This window comes from Aspergillus candidus (assembly GCF_002847045.1).
Source record: "Aspergillus candidus strain CBS 102.13 unplaced genomic scaffold BDW47scaffold_51, whole genome shotgun sequence".
NCBI lineage: Eukaryota > Fungi > Ascomycota > Eurotiomycetes > Eurotiales > Aspergillaceae > Aspergillus > Aspergillus candidus.
This window is the reverse complement of record NW_020194056.1, coordinates 112948-126092: the sequence shown is the minus strand read 5'-3', so window position 1 is coordinate 126092 and position 13145 is coordinate 112948. Positions and strand designations below refer to the sequence as shown.

General features: G+C 53.6%; 5 protein-coding genes across 5 annotated transcripts; 1 reads left to right on the top strand and 4 right to left on the bottom strand.

Annotated features, from left to right (window-relative positions):
• Positions 1-446: 446 nt before the first annotated feature.
• BDW47DRAFT_119810 (uncharacterized protein) lies at positions 447-2065 on the top strand (the record flags this gene model as incomplete). The annotated part of the gene is made up of 6 exons (XM_024815403.1): positions 447-493; positions 543-757; positions 823-1427; positions 1503-1676; positions 1749-1982; positions 2033-2065. The coding sequence occupies 6 exons, from the start codon at positions 447-449 to the stop codon at positions 2063-2065; spliced, it is 1308 nt and encodes a 435-aa protein (XP_024669133.1).
• On the bottom strand, positions 1879-3933 carry BDW47DRAFT_68728 (kinase-like domain-containing protein). The gene is made up of 2 exons (XM_024819616.1): positions 3269-3933; positions 1879-3208 (listed from the first exon to the last, which is right to left on the bottom strand). The coding sequence occupies exons 1-2, from the start codon at positions 3851-3853 to the stop codon at positions 2270-2272; spliced, it is 1524 nt and encodes a 507-aa protein (XP_024669132.1). The 5' UTR covers positions 3854-3933; the 3' UTR covers positions 1879-2269.
• Positions 3934-5211: 1278 nt separating this feature from the next.
• Positions 5212-6502, bottom strand: BDW47DRAFT_119808 (AHA1 family protein; the record flags this gene model as incomplete). The annotated part of the gene is made up of 3 exons (XM_024815402.1): positions 5212-6045; positions 6137-6219; positions 6280-6502. 3 exons carry the CDS (start codon positions 6500-6502, stop codon positions 5212-5214), a joined length of 1140 nt encoding a protein of 379 aa, XP_024669131.1.
• A 458-nt stretch (positions 6503-6960) lies between these two features.
• On the bottom strand, positions 6961-11333 carry BDW47DRAFT_68688 (uncharacterized protein). The gene is made up of 2 exons (XM_024819614.1): positions 10943-11333; positions 6961-10865 (listed from the first exon to the last, which is right to left on the bottom strand). The coding sequence occupies exons 1-2, from the start codon at positions 11079-11081 to the stop codon at positions 7318-7320; spliced, it is 3687 nt and encodes a 1228-aa protein (XP_024669130.1). The 5' UTR covers positions 11082-11333; the 3' UTR covers positions 6961-7317.
• Positions 11334-12292, bottom strand: BDW47DRAFT_68640 (uncharacterized protein). The gene is made up of 2 exons (XM_024819613.1): positions 12245-12292; positions 11334-12181 (listed from the first exon to the last, which is right to left on the bottom strand). Exon 2 carries the CDS (start codon positions 12055-12057, stop codon positions 11587-11589), a length of 471 nt encoding a protein of 156 aa, XP_024669129.1. The 5' UTR covers positions 12058-12181; positions 12245-12292; the 3' UTR covers positions 11334-11586.
• Positions 12293-13145: the final 853 nt, after the last annotated feature.

The window sequence follows — 13145 nt, the reverse complement described above, 5'->3', positions numbered from 1 at the left end:
AGCCTCGCAGGCGCAGGAGCCGCTAGTAGACGTGCATGCGCTTCAAGAGGGAAAGGATTCTCAGCTGAATATGTCATCTGTTCGCCTCCTTGGCTGGGCGACGCCAGTCCCAAGAACCAGCACCATGGGCTTGCCATCGTGGAGCCTAAATGGCTTAAAAAACACCCGGAAACGACTCAAATTCACCGACTCCGCAAGGCATCCATCAATATTGCAACAATGTCATGTTGTGGAAGCAAGGTGGACCAGGTCAGTGGCAACTTATCTCTGCCATGGTATCAGAGATCATTGACCCAGATTCAGTGGTGGAAGTAGCCCTTCTGGTGTTCATTTCGACCATGTTCTCAGCACCGATGCAGAGATTTGCGATCGTATCAAAAAGGTATGGAGGTTTTGTTGGAGATGTCCATCCTCTTACAAGAGATTGACAGCCGCTCGTGTCGACAATGCCAACCACCTCGGACGGCCATTGGAGCTGGGGGTTCCGTCTAATGTGAGTTCAATGGAGAGAATCATACGGGACTTGACTGAAATACGTGCAGAATCTCGCTACGGGACGACACGTACTTGGCTCCAGACCGGCCATTTGACCTCTCATCATCCTTCGACCTCTGTAACTTCTCCATGTCGAAGTCCACTCTCGTGGCCGTGCTTCGCCATTTAAGCCTCGAACCGGAGTTCATTGAGACCGTTACGTCTTTGGGAGACGACTCGAAGGTTTCATTCTCCTTAGAAGACCTGGATTCTCAAAGTCTGAGTCTGTTGCCCTTGCCTCGCCTTCATCGCGCTGCATCTGACATGCCCTCAATTGTTTTTCAACAGGTTACATTATGCGGACAGAACGAGCGCTGCCATCAGACTTGATCCTCGCCGTAAGGTCCACAGCTGATGACCATCACTCATTCACGACTGGATTCCTCCATGGCTGTACGGAAAATGAAGCCCAACATATCGTAGGATGGCTGAAGCAGGCCTCTCAAGCCTTGCAAGAACCCACCCTTATGGCCTTTCTTCTGGCTGAGATCCAATATGAGCGCCATACCCACATCACCCAAGAATACTGGCGGCGATACGACGACCTCTTCTTCGAACTCCAAGAAAAAGCTAGAGTGATAGCCAAACTCTCCCCTTTCACGGAGGACAGGACCCGCGATCTGCCCGAGATAGCTGACTGGTTGAGCACCATTTTCGCCATGCACAGCAAGCACGGCCGTATGTATCGTCATTTCTGTACCTTCCAAGCAAACATCGACTTGCTGCAAGACCTCGCGGAACAGTCGTTGCAGAGACAAACAACTCCACTTAGCCCCCGGTTCCAGACAGCAACCTCAATTACCCACCGGTTGCAGCAAATAGCTACTGGATACAAGGACCTGGAACAGCAAACATTGCTCCTCAAGGAAGGCTCCAGTCTCTTACTGACTACAGTGAGTCCCATTCCCCTCAAACAAACCCATACCGCCAATCCATGTTGGAGTCGATATTGACAACACAATCCTAAGTTGTGGAGCTTAATCGCCCAAAGCGACAGCAAAAGATCCCAGAAGGCAAATATCATCAACCGGGAGATTGCCACTTCGAGTCGCGTCATCGCCAAAGCAAGTGGGCACGATAGCTCGGCGATGAAAGCGCTCGCTGTCCTCACCATGGTGTTCTTGCCTGGAACCACACTGGCAGTAAGTCTCTTCCAATCCAGCCACCCCATAACCCACTTGCGCTTAAGTAGGAAAATAACCAGTATTCACTAGACCGTCTTCGCCCTTCCTGCATTTGACTGGGAGTCTCATAGTTTCTGGCCCACGGCCCGATCGAGTATCTGGATCTTCTGTGCCCTCTCAGCCATCTTGACGCTCCTGGTGCTCTACACTTGGCGGTACTGGTTCCTCGGTACGATTTGGGAGAAAGACGCGGCTGACGGCACTAACGTGTCGTACCGGGGACTGGATCGATTCCTGCTCCGGCGCCATGACCGGCAGAAATTCGTGAGCCCGGAGGGCAGAAGTCAATATGCCGAGCAGGACAGAGGGTCTAGACCGGGTATGGGGATAAGAAGGTCGTCTTCTAGAATTGTTGCCCAGTCTAGGCTGGGCCAGCGCGCGTCGGTACCGATCCGGTAACGATTATTGTGTGGCAGCTAGACCACCGGGATCATTGCGGAGAAGAATAGCATTGGCCATGAACGGGGCGCAGAATGTATCCTGAAGTAGATTGTAGGCGAAAGATATCATACTCGATTACCACTTTCGATATGTGGCAGAAGAACACAAAGTCACTTGCTGCACTGGACATCCACCGTGTCTCCTCCCTGGCTATTCAATAGGTGCATAAGCTTCTTTGAGAGCTCACTCGCTCCCAACCGCTGACTGCCAATGGGTACAAGCATGTCGCTCTTGATGACGCTCAATAAGATCACAAACGCAGGGCTCAATCTGTCATCCTGCTCGAGCCTCTTTATCAACGACATAACAGAAGATCTAACCTCAGCACCAGCATACCGCTCGTCTTCAGTATTGAGAGTAAAGAAATAATCGTCCTGGACCCTCTTTCCGAGTAGAGGGTCTGGTGCGATTCGCTCGTCGGCGAAAGTTTCGAGTCCGCTCGGCCCTTCAAGCCACCAGATAATCATCTCAAGAAAAAGTCCACCCAGCGACCAGATATCGTACAACGGTCCAATCGCGGTTTGAAGGTAGCATTCTGGTCCTTGATACGTGCCGGTTTCCGACGGAACAGTATATTGGCTTTCGTCTTGAAATAACTGCGCCATGGCCATACTAGCGATCTGAAGTCTACAACTCGCGATACTAGCTGGATGGCCGCAAGGGGCTTTTGAACCTTTCATGACAAGTATGTTAGCGGGCCGGAGATCACCGTGTCGGCACTGAGTGCGTGATCGACATCCATTGCTTTCGGGTATGCGGTGAATAGCTGCAAGTCCATCCAAAAGGCCAATGAACTGTTGAAGAGTCCAGAGGCCAAGCTCACATCGTTGATTGGGCGGTATTGCCCGCATCATCATCTCGGAGAGATCGCATTCAGCCCATGGAAATATAATACCGCGGGTGTTCTGGTTTGAAAATGCCACGAGAAGCTTTACGATATTGCGGCTGGAAACTTGGTTGAGAAGCTGAAGGATGTGGACTTCATGCTGGAATCTTATACTGGCTTTGGTTTTGAACAGTTTGAGAGCTAGAACGGGAGTCGCAGCAACCTGGGAAATGAGGTTTGTTTAATAGCAGTACCAATGAGAAAGGGACAAGGCATTTCATACATCATCGCCATTGAAAAATCCGAGATGCGAAGGATGGATTTGAACTTGACGGAGGGTTCGATTGTCTGATTCCTTGCTTACAGGACTAGCAGATATGAACGGTAGAGGCACAGAGAGATGAATGCTGATGGATTGACCTTCAGTCTGAAAAACTGGCGCAAGGAAAATCCACTGGTCGCGCAGAATCCTGGCCTCGCATTCTGTGCCCCAGCCGAAGCTAGCTCTTTCATTTAATGGTAGGCTCGTATCATCGAGATGATGCGATCCGAGAGAGAAGACTCGGTGGGCCTGGCCGATCCAGACCAGGAGGGCGAAAAACCTGGGTGCTGTTTGAACGATGGTCGCAGTCAGTCTTTCGTGAGACTCGGAGGACTGTTTGTCTAACTCTTGGAGTATGCCATGCACGGTCCCAGGCTCGATAAGCGCGTTGAGCTCACCAATGGGAACAAAGAATGCTGCCGTATTGAGTGGAGAAGATACTTGTGCAGATTGAAGGCGTTGACGGAGCTGTTCACCCTGAGGGGTGGGGGGGGTTCCGCTTTGGGTTCTGCGCCACGTCTTCAGCATTGACAGCGGATTGCGCATAGTCGGAGCAATATTTCACGTGGTGTTCAAATGAGTCGTGGGCGTTACATGATGATTCAAAATGGAGGATGCGTTTTAGCTAATGTATATGGTATGTCGGGGCTCGATTTGAGACTCGAAATCGCTATAGGGAGCGGAAAAAGGATGTTCCAGAGAGATTTCCAGCTGGAAAACAAGGTAATAAAAATTTTTTAATATCCTTTTCTACATGGATATAAGACAATCTCGATATTTTCGGGGCGGGTTGAGGGGATTCTAGGTGTGGGGCGCCCCCAATCCGGCTGGGGTTTGGGGGCTAGCTTCAGGATCTGTGCCCTGAACTAGAGCGAGTTTTGGGGGTCTCCCCAGGAATATAACATTAGGGTAGATCTTCAATATTTTTAGTAGTATGGTATAATGTACGATCCAAATAATCATGATTTTGAACTTTTAAATTTATGGTCAATAAGACCGGCCCAGTTATCAAGCTCTAAACTAAAATTTACCATATAATTGTGTATATATTTTAACTGAGGACGTACTATCTCACCCTGCCAATTTAACTGCTATCTTAGCAGAAGAAATAGAAGTATAAGATAAGCCAGGAGTAGCTTCAAAGTTAATAGATTAGGTTAAGGAAACAACACCGTGGTAGCTGGTAAATGCCCAAGGCTCATCACCTGTGGAGCTAGCGATAACGACTATTTATCCAATGGTATACGGACTATAGAAAAGCTTGCAGTGTGGTTGAAACACAAGATGATAAAACAGTGGGAAAAGAACTCGGTAGGTCAGTTAACTGTTTGGCTGGTTGCCAGGCAGTACTTTACAAGTAGCCTAGCCTAGTTGGTAACGGACGGACTGACTCAATGGTAACTCATGCGAGTACAAGAATCATACATATGGTTGCCAACGAGATACTTCACATTCTCCCGACCCAATCTAAGCACTCAGAATATATTTATAGTTGGCGACAATTGGTCTATCGTGCAATCGTTGAAACCATGCCCTCGTAAACATTAAAGAGAAGGTAAAAGGGTAAAAGGCATGAACATCAGATACATCAAGTACATAAACCAAGAGGTGTTTAGGGTTGGGTTTGGGTGGGTTGGTTTGGTTGAGTGAAAGGCCGAGGGATGGATATAAAAGACAGCCCGTCATAGAAACAAGAAGAGATCTACTCTAATCGAACGCATGGACGCCCGCACTCCTGCAGGACGCGTGGAAAGGCAGATCCCGTTCCACGCTCCTGACTTGTTTTGATATCACCCCAAGGGTCCCGGTCCTCGTCCTTGTCCTTCCTCCAAAATGGCTGGCCGATGGGTATGGGTGGGTCACGACGAGTTGTTGATTACGGCTTCCATGGATTCGTAAAGCGATCAGAGGAGAGTGCCAAACCTATGCCAAGGGAAACAACGGCGAAAGAGATCAGCAATGGTTTCCAAGAGGATGATGAAGACAAAGGCGATCTGCCACGATAACTGGTAAGGAAGGTAGGCAATATGGGATAGATGATAATAATGGAAGGAAGACGGGAAAGGGGAGTAAACATACCCGAACGTCTGCTTCAAGCTACGGACATAATACATGTCCCAGTTCTGTTTGGTAACGTCCTCCTGGCCGACGGGCACGCCCGACCAGGTCACGCGCATCTGGGTGACGCCGTCCACGTCGTTCTGGTCGAAGTGGATCTCCTGGGTGCTGTAGTGACCCTCGGGCCACTGGGCCAGACGCCACTTCTGCACGATGAGGGACGGCTTGTCGAGTTTGACGTATTCGCCGACCACGTTGCCGTCGAAGATGGAAAACTTGCCACCGACGTGGGCGCCATCAAACTGACGGGGCGCACCGCGGGTAAACGCGGCAATGCGCTGGGGGTCCGTGAAGGTGATGTACAGTTCCTCGGCGGTCGTGCGCATTTCATCCGAGGCCGTCACCGTCGTGGTGTTGATGGCAACTTTGGCGCCGGTGGTGGTGGTGGTCGTCGTCTTGGGAGCGGCCTCCTTCTTGGCGGTCTGGGGGTGGACGGCTGCGGGCGTGAACCCCTTGGAGGGGTCGACGCCAGGGGCGTGCTGCAGGTCCTTGCCATGCTCCTTGACCAGAGCGGGAGCGAGCTTCACGAGCTCCTGACGAATCTGAGGAACCAGCTTGGAGCGCACCAGATCCTTCACGGGCTGCTTGGCGAGCGAATCGGCGTAATTCTCGATCTCAAACTAATCACGAGAAGAAAAAAAAAACCCCGAGTCAGTTCCGCTAGAACCCTCTGACATACAATGGGCGGATCACCGTTCATAGGAGACATACAACATACTCATCTTCTTCCGTGTCGTGGGCCACCTCGGGAATAGTGATGGTCCCGCTGACCGACTCCTCGTCCTTGGTCTTACCTGTCGAGGTCTTAGTGGGATGCAACCCGGACGGAACAGAGAATCTAGCCGTTCACGAACCTTCGTACTCTAGTTGAAGTTTCACATCGAACAGGGTGATGACCTTGTTCTTGCGCTGGCTGACGTCTACGTCGCCATCCATGGTCAGGAGGTTGGAGAGCTTGGCAGAGACACCATTATCCTCTGCGGCGATGGTCAGGAGGTTTTCCTTCAGATAAGTCTTGGCCCATTCGGAGGCATCCTTATTGACCCAGTGCCAGTTGTTGGGATTGTGCAGAACCATGATGACGTTTGAGGGGGGGAGCTTTAAAAGAGGAGATTTGGTTTGGTTTGTTTCTTTTTAATTCTGAAAACTACAGGCTCCTGATGGGAAAGATAAGTTGGAGCAGACAGGACAAGGTAAGCTCTCTAATTGAGCGACGATCACTAGGTTCTGTTGTGGGCAAGACACTGATTAGCAATCTATTCCACCATGCGATGACACAATTTGACAAAGAAAGAATCAAGAAGTGCAAGGACTTCCTCAGGATCACAGTTGCGTATACCGGATCGCAGCTACTCAGCATGGCTGAAGGATTGTAAACAATCCAGCAACGTCTGACTGGTGCCAGCTATGAGATCTCATCATTGAGGATTCAGCCATCCCACCGTCCCACCGCGGGGTGATGGGATGAGCTGAGGGAGGGAATAAGGAGAAAAGTTCAACACTTACAGTTCACTAAGGGAGAAAATAGGAGAGAAATGGAAAATGGAGTATACCAGGACAGAATCAATCCTGAGAGTAGCGAGGAGAAGATGAAGTCAGAAAAGGAGGAGGAGGAAGGAGAGAGTGTTAAATAAGGCGACGTCGGAGAAGCGAGAAAAATCGGCGGACGCGGAACCGAAACTGCTAGAATGCGTCACGTGAACATTAGTCATCGTTACAAACGTGGGTTCCTCAGGCAACTTTTCCATATCAAAACGCGAATTCATAACTGTAGCGAACGTAATGGGTATCTTCCGCTGATGGCCAAATAAAGAAGACAGGAGCAGAAAGACAGAAATATAAAGACAGCAAAGTAAAGTTAAACGCCCCCTAACATCCAACCCTTTTGTAAATCAAGTCTGTTCCAACTGTTCCAAATCCTCCCAGCCATCCTCCGCCTCCAGCTGTCCCCGTACCCGCTGACGGAGGTCCTGGATGGGACTGCCGAGAGCCTCCGTCCACTGTCCCTCCACCGTAGCCACCTTATCTTTCAGATCGTTGGTCAGCGCGCGCTCTTCGTTAGCGCGGGACTCGTGCATCTCGCGACGCACGCTGTCCTCGGCCTCGCCCTGGCGGATGCGCTCCGCCTCCATCAGCTTGCAGTGGGCGCGCATGACAGCCGACTTGACCTCGTGCAACAGACAGAAGAGATTGATCTGCGACTCGATGTACTGGTAGCTGGACTTCTCGGCGTGCGACAGCAGCGAGTGGAGGTACTGCAGCGGGTGGCGGTGGTAGCTGGGGTTCTCCTCGTACTCGTTGGCCGGGATCTGGATCTGGAAGCCGCCTAGCAGGTCGGGGATCTGCTGCACCAGTGCGACTAGGGAGGGGGCGATGTCCCAGAAGGCGGACAGCTGCATCTCCACGCCCCGGACGACATTCTCCTCGATCACGGCGTGGAAGGACTCGAGACGGGCGAGTGCGCTGGCCTCGTAGTTCGTCCGGCGGTCGAGGCCGTCTTTGATGAAGAACGCGTGCGTCTCGCGCACTTTGTCGTCGTGCTTCTTTTGCTGGTAAGGGAGTACCACGACCGCTTTGTACTTTTCGTCGCGGTCGCTGACCAGGTCGTACGTCTCGCGGTGGAGCTGCTCGCGCGCCTCAAACAGCCATTTCAGCTGCGTGAGCTTCTCCAGGAGTTCGGGCTTCTCGTCCCCCTCTGCCTGCGTCTGATCGGGGGTCTCGTGCTGGGCGTCGTCGAAGAGCTTGCTCTGGAGCTCGTCGATGCACGCGGTCGCCTTCTGGATGCGGTCCTTCAGCACCTGGTGGTTGGGCTCCATGACCGACTCCTGGTAGCAGTCGAGCTCCCGCTGGGCTAGTGCTCTCTCGAGATGGTGCTCCTCCACGGTGAGCGCCGCCTCCGCCTCGGCGGCTTCCGCGAACGTTAGGCTGCCCTGCTGGATCTGGCTCTGGATGTTCGCTTTGAACTGCCGACGGCCTTCCTGGACGCGCTGCCGGTGGTCTTGCCGCAGGGTCTCCACTTCTGCCTGGTGGCGCTGCCGCGTCGCTTTGATGTCCGACAGCTCGCTGACTGACCGGACTAGCGTCCGGTAGGTGACCAGCTCGGGGTGGCTGTTGTTGACGGCCGGATGGTGTCGGGGATAAGGCGGAGGCAGCGTAATAAGCCGGGACACATCCATCTTCGGTGTCTCGTTGAGGTACGCCCCGTGGCCCACCGTGCTGGAATAGTCCGATGCCGCATGCTCCTCGTGCCATCCGACCTTCTCCGGTGGATACTCGTCCGGGCCGTACGAGGCGTACGGCTCCGCCGCATCCAAGGTCGCGCCTACGTGTCTGGAGTCGGCCAACCCTCCCCCTGCTCCTCCTTGAGCCCACTGTAGAGCCTCGCGGGGCAGACCCATGTACTTGGACTCTCGCTTCGACCGTTGGACCCTCCGATCGCCGCCTTCGCTGCTGGAATGGGACTCCCACCAACGGCTGGGGGCGCGGCCTCTCGAGCTCATCTCGTCATTGCTGATGCCAAGACTGGCAATCGGGGACAGACAGGGCTGGTAATTGTTCCACCAGGCGGACTCGGGCCGCGACTGGGGAATGTCAAGCCGGGGCGCTCCCCGTGAAGGCCGCCGTGATAGCGGCGGTGGCGGCATTGCCGGGGCCGGGGCCGGCTTCGGCTTCGGGGGCAATACAAATAGCTTCTGGCGGACTCCTTCGACATCGAACACACCGGTGTCCCAAGCCTTCGTATACCGCTCGCGGCGAATCTGCGACTCTGCGATCATGTAATCGGCGAAAATCTTCAAAGCCTCCGCCTCATCTGACGCAGCCGCTTCCTTCTCGATGAACTCTTTGTGTCGTTGCATGGCGTTCTGGACGAAAGTCAGGTCGCGATTGACAACCGCGTCAAGCGACGAGCTTTGAGACGAGACTCGGCGCGGTGAGAGCGGCGGCGGAACCGAAGACGCCGCCTCGTTGGGCAAGTGCAGTAGATGCGATACCGGTCGTTCTCCGCGGGATCCAGAACGAGACGGAGTGCCCATCTCTTGTCCGGAGTGGAGAGGAGGGGTAGGGAGCGCTTTCGGGGGCAAGGCCTGGGAGGCCGGCTTCGGGCCCGAGGATGACGATGTCTCGTCGGGAGAGAAAGGGGGTGTTTGGGCATACGTTCGAGACGGCCCCAGTGGACTTGGTTCCGCTCGAGGCGTCGAGTAGGCGGAACGATTGGAGAACAGTCCCGTAGACGAGGCACGAGAGCGCGACGTCGACGGCAGCTGCCCATCCGAAGTGGTGCTGGTTGTGCTGCGCGGAGTGGTGAACTTAGTTGGTCCTTGGCTTCGAGAGTGTGGCGGGGTGCTGTGCTGATCATCCAGGACCAAATCTGAGGGCTTCACCTGGTCCAACGCGTCGGCCCATGGATTGCTATTGCTCTGGGCTGAGACCGCGCTAAAGTCATCAATAACCTGGCTCTGTCGATTGCGGCGCTCAATCCGCCGTTCTCGGATCCCCTTGGCGCTGGGGTCGCGAATGGCTGGACTCCGGAACAGCCCACTATTCGCCTGCGACGGGTCGTTGGATCCAGCGGTGCTCGGTCCGGCAGGTGACCTCAATAAATCGGTTGTGTTGACGTTGAGAGGAGCTTTGCCCCTGTTTCTGGATTGGCTGCGCCCCTCGTCCACCCAATCCGCTGGCGTGGGGGGGACGCTACCGAGAGTAGTCCCCAGGACGGGGGGTGGTCGTCTGGCTGTCCTGCTGGAATGCGGGGAGTTACGCAACGATGAATGGTCCTGCAGACCATTAACACTCTGCGACCTGGAGGTCGGCGGAGGACCGGGCGGAGGCGGAGGGAGCGGCATCCCGGGCGCCCAGCCAGATCCTTCGGGCGGTGATCCACTCCGAGACTGGCTGGCCGCGCGCGAGGAACCAGCACTGCTCACCACTGGCCCAGCGGAGACCGCCCTCCTCGACGCCGGTGGGCGGGAGAGATCCTCAAAGAGAGAGGAATTATCATGGCCATATCCATTTGCCTGCGGCGACATATGCTGACCCGGAGATACCACGCCATACGGCCGGGAGCTCGTGGCGAAAGACGACTGTTCTGGGTAGGGATCTGCCCGGTTCTGTGAGGATGATCTAGAAGACGGGATACCTTGCGGTAACGGAGGAGGCGGTGGTATATTCATTTGCCTGGGATGGCTGGCATCTTGCACTATGGTCAAAGGACGCGTCCGGGACATCGCATGCTGGCGATACTCCACTGGGGGCTCCGTGCTGGCGTGTGCTCCTCCGCCGTAAGTGGAACCTGCTCCGGGGGATACCGAGCCGCGATTCGAGGCCGCGTATTGGGCGGTATGGTTGGTCTGCGGTTGCTGGTGCTGCTGCTGGTGCTGTGATTGCGCTTGGGGTTGGCTGGGGGGTGAATAAGGTGGAGGGGGCGGAGAGAGAGACATGTCTACCGGAATTGTGGTTAAATTTCGCTCCAACCACATTGTAATTCACAAACATGTACGCATAGGGATCATGACCAACCTGAGTGAGTGCCTGGATGTCGCGGGTGCGAGACGACCCGAAGAGTCTGGTGCTGCTGATACGCAGCCTGTCCCGCGCTCACACCGACAGGGCCCCAATCCTGAGGGTTATACGGCATATTGTACTGTCTGGAAGCCATGGAGGATGATGGACCGACGGACAGCCCGCCGGGCGTCGTCACTGCGGGAGACTGGCTGTGGGTGAAGGGACTGGAGAGAGAAGTTGTTGACAGCGGCGTCGATATGTAACCACCGACTCCCACCCCAAGGCCCTGGTATTGATGGCCGCTCAATGCCGTGGTCAGAGGCGGCGGCTGTGCGGCATGCTCCCGGCGACTTGGAGAAGGCTGATTGCTGGGACCGTTGCCGGCACGCGGAGTCGGCCAGCCACTGGTAGGATATGTACCGTGCAGCGACTCGTCCCCAGATGTGCTTGATGGCCACCAGCTGTCCACAAAATCTGGGGGTCAGTATTTCCCCGACAACTTTCGCCAGACACGAAAAGGTGGTGGAGGTGGAGGTGGAGGTGGAGGAGGGGGGAAGGGAGAGAGAAGGCCAAAGCGTAAGAAAAGTAAAAAGCAAAATAAGATTAAGTAAAGTGACAAGGAGGGTAAGCACACCTATTCATAGTGTTTGCTCCGGATATCAAGAGCCAACCGTGCGTGAAGCCATGGCGGAGGAAAGGCGGCGCGCAGGAATGCGATGAGGGAAGGATTGGAAATTAGGGAAGAACAAAGCAAACGGTAGCCAGACGCGAAGGTTCCCCAACCAACAAGCGCAAGCGATACGGGTTTCTATTCTTTGCAACCGTCGATAGAGTCCAACCAACCGCGGTATGGTCCAAGTCGCCCCAAGACAGTCGGTGGCCAGACAGACATCACTGGCGGGGATCCACCGTCTAAACTGTGGAGGAAGTAGTCGGCCGGGCTGGATGGCGATATTGTCGCGAGGCAAGTATATTAGCAAAGCGGGGGGGGCATGGGATAAAAATAACCCAAACACGGGATCGCCACGCTGAATAGAACCAAAACCAAGGGAAGGAAAAACCCGAAAAGAAAAGAAAAGAAAAAGACAGAGTCTGCAGAGTTCAGGGAGATGCAGCCTTGGAGCTTTCATCACAGACGGCGTGGTCGTGGCGCCTAGATCCGCGCTTTGACGGCTGCTCACAGGTCAACACCCCTGCAGCTTCCACTAATCAGAACTCCCATCACATTTTCCGGCCATTGTTCGTTTCATGCACCTAGTCGGATGGTCAATGAATTTGCCAGGTGTTGGCAGGAGGACAGGGGGGTAATGGACGAACTTCGGCGACATGTCTGGGACCATCGGCCGATTGCCTATAGCAGCTACTGCTTCGAAGAGGAATTGTTACAGAGTACGGAGTACAGGCAAGAGAAGTACATATGAAAACATTCTATTTTAGGAAGTTCACTAAATGAGCGCACCTGCAAGGGCGTCGTTGGGTCTTACAACCAAAGTTGTGGAACCCCTAGTATGTTGGCATGTCCGCCGGACCTAAAGACTATTCCATGTCAGCACTCAATCCATGAACGAGACAATGTGGTAAATGATATGACAAAAAGGATATCCAGGTTTCAGATATATGCCCTGTCACAGGCGGTGGTCATCAATATTAAAGTTATGTTGACCGTCGTGATTAAAATATAGTAAATCATCATTGAAGAGGGAGAGGTGTCGGGAAGGAAAGATCAAGGAGGGATACCCACAGTAATCTAAATATGTTGGTCGAGAAGATGAAGCCGTTCTCCACGAGCAAGGAATACCTGTAGAAACAAAATTAGCATTCTGTAACTGGTAGGATCAAGGATAAATCCATGATGTGTGGGTTTGATCAGCATGACGATTCTCGTCTTCGCCAGCTAGGCCGGCTAGGACATATGCTTGTCTTATTGTAACGTCGTATCATCATGTAACCCGTGGGGTGTGAGGCAAGAGTCAAGTACTTACACTTGGAGGTGGCTTCATCGGTGGTCATGGGCGAATACGACTAGACAAACGATTACCTACTGATATGAGAGTTAGCAACAGCCAGAAACGGATGTGTACAAGATAACTCTTGAAAAATGCAAGTCAGAAGGCATGAATGGTATTAAATTGATGGTGTCAGCATCGAAAACTCGAATCAGACTCGTCATCTAGGTAATCATCTCGATGCATCGGGGGTTTGAAAGGAAGTGTCAATA

Bases quoted from the DNA above. Each gene is read 5' to 3' on its own strand.
- BDW47DRAFT_68688 (XM_024819614.1), bottom strand. From the start codon at position 11,081: ATGGCTTCCAGACAGTACAATATGCCGTATAACCCTCAGGATTGGGGC. The intron at 10,866-10,942 runs GTTGGTCATGAT...CAATTCCGGTAG, and splicing joins ACATCCAGGCACTCACTCAG to ACATGTCTCTCTCTCCGCCC.
- BDW47DRAFT_68728 (XM_024819616.1), bottom strand. From the start codon at position 3,853: ATGCGCAATCCGCTGTCAATGCTGAAGACGTGGCGCAGAACCCAAAGC. The intron at 3,209-3,268 runs GTATGAAATGCC...CTCATTTCCCAG, and splicing joins GATTTTTCAATGGCGATGAT to GTTGCTGCGACTCCCGTTCT.
- BDW47DRAFT_68640 (XM_024819613.1), bottom strand. From the start codon at position 12,057: ATGAAAGCTCCAAGGCTGCATCTCCCTGAACTCTGCAGACTCTGTCTT.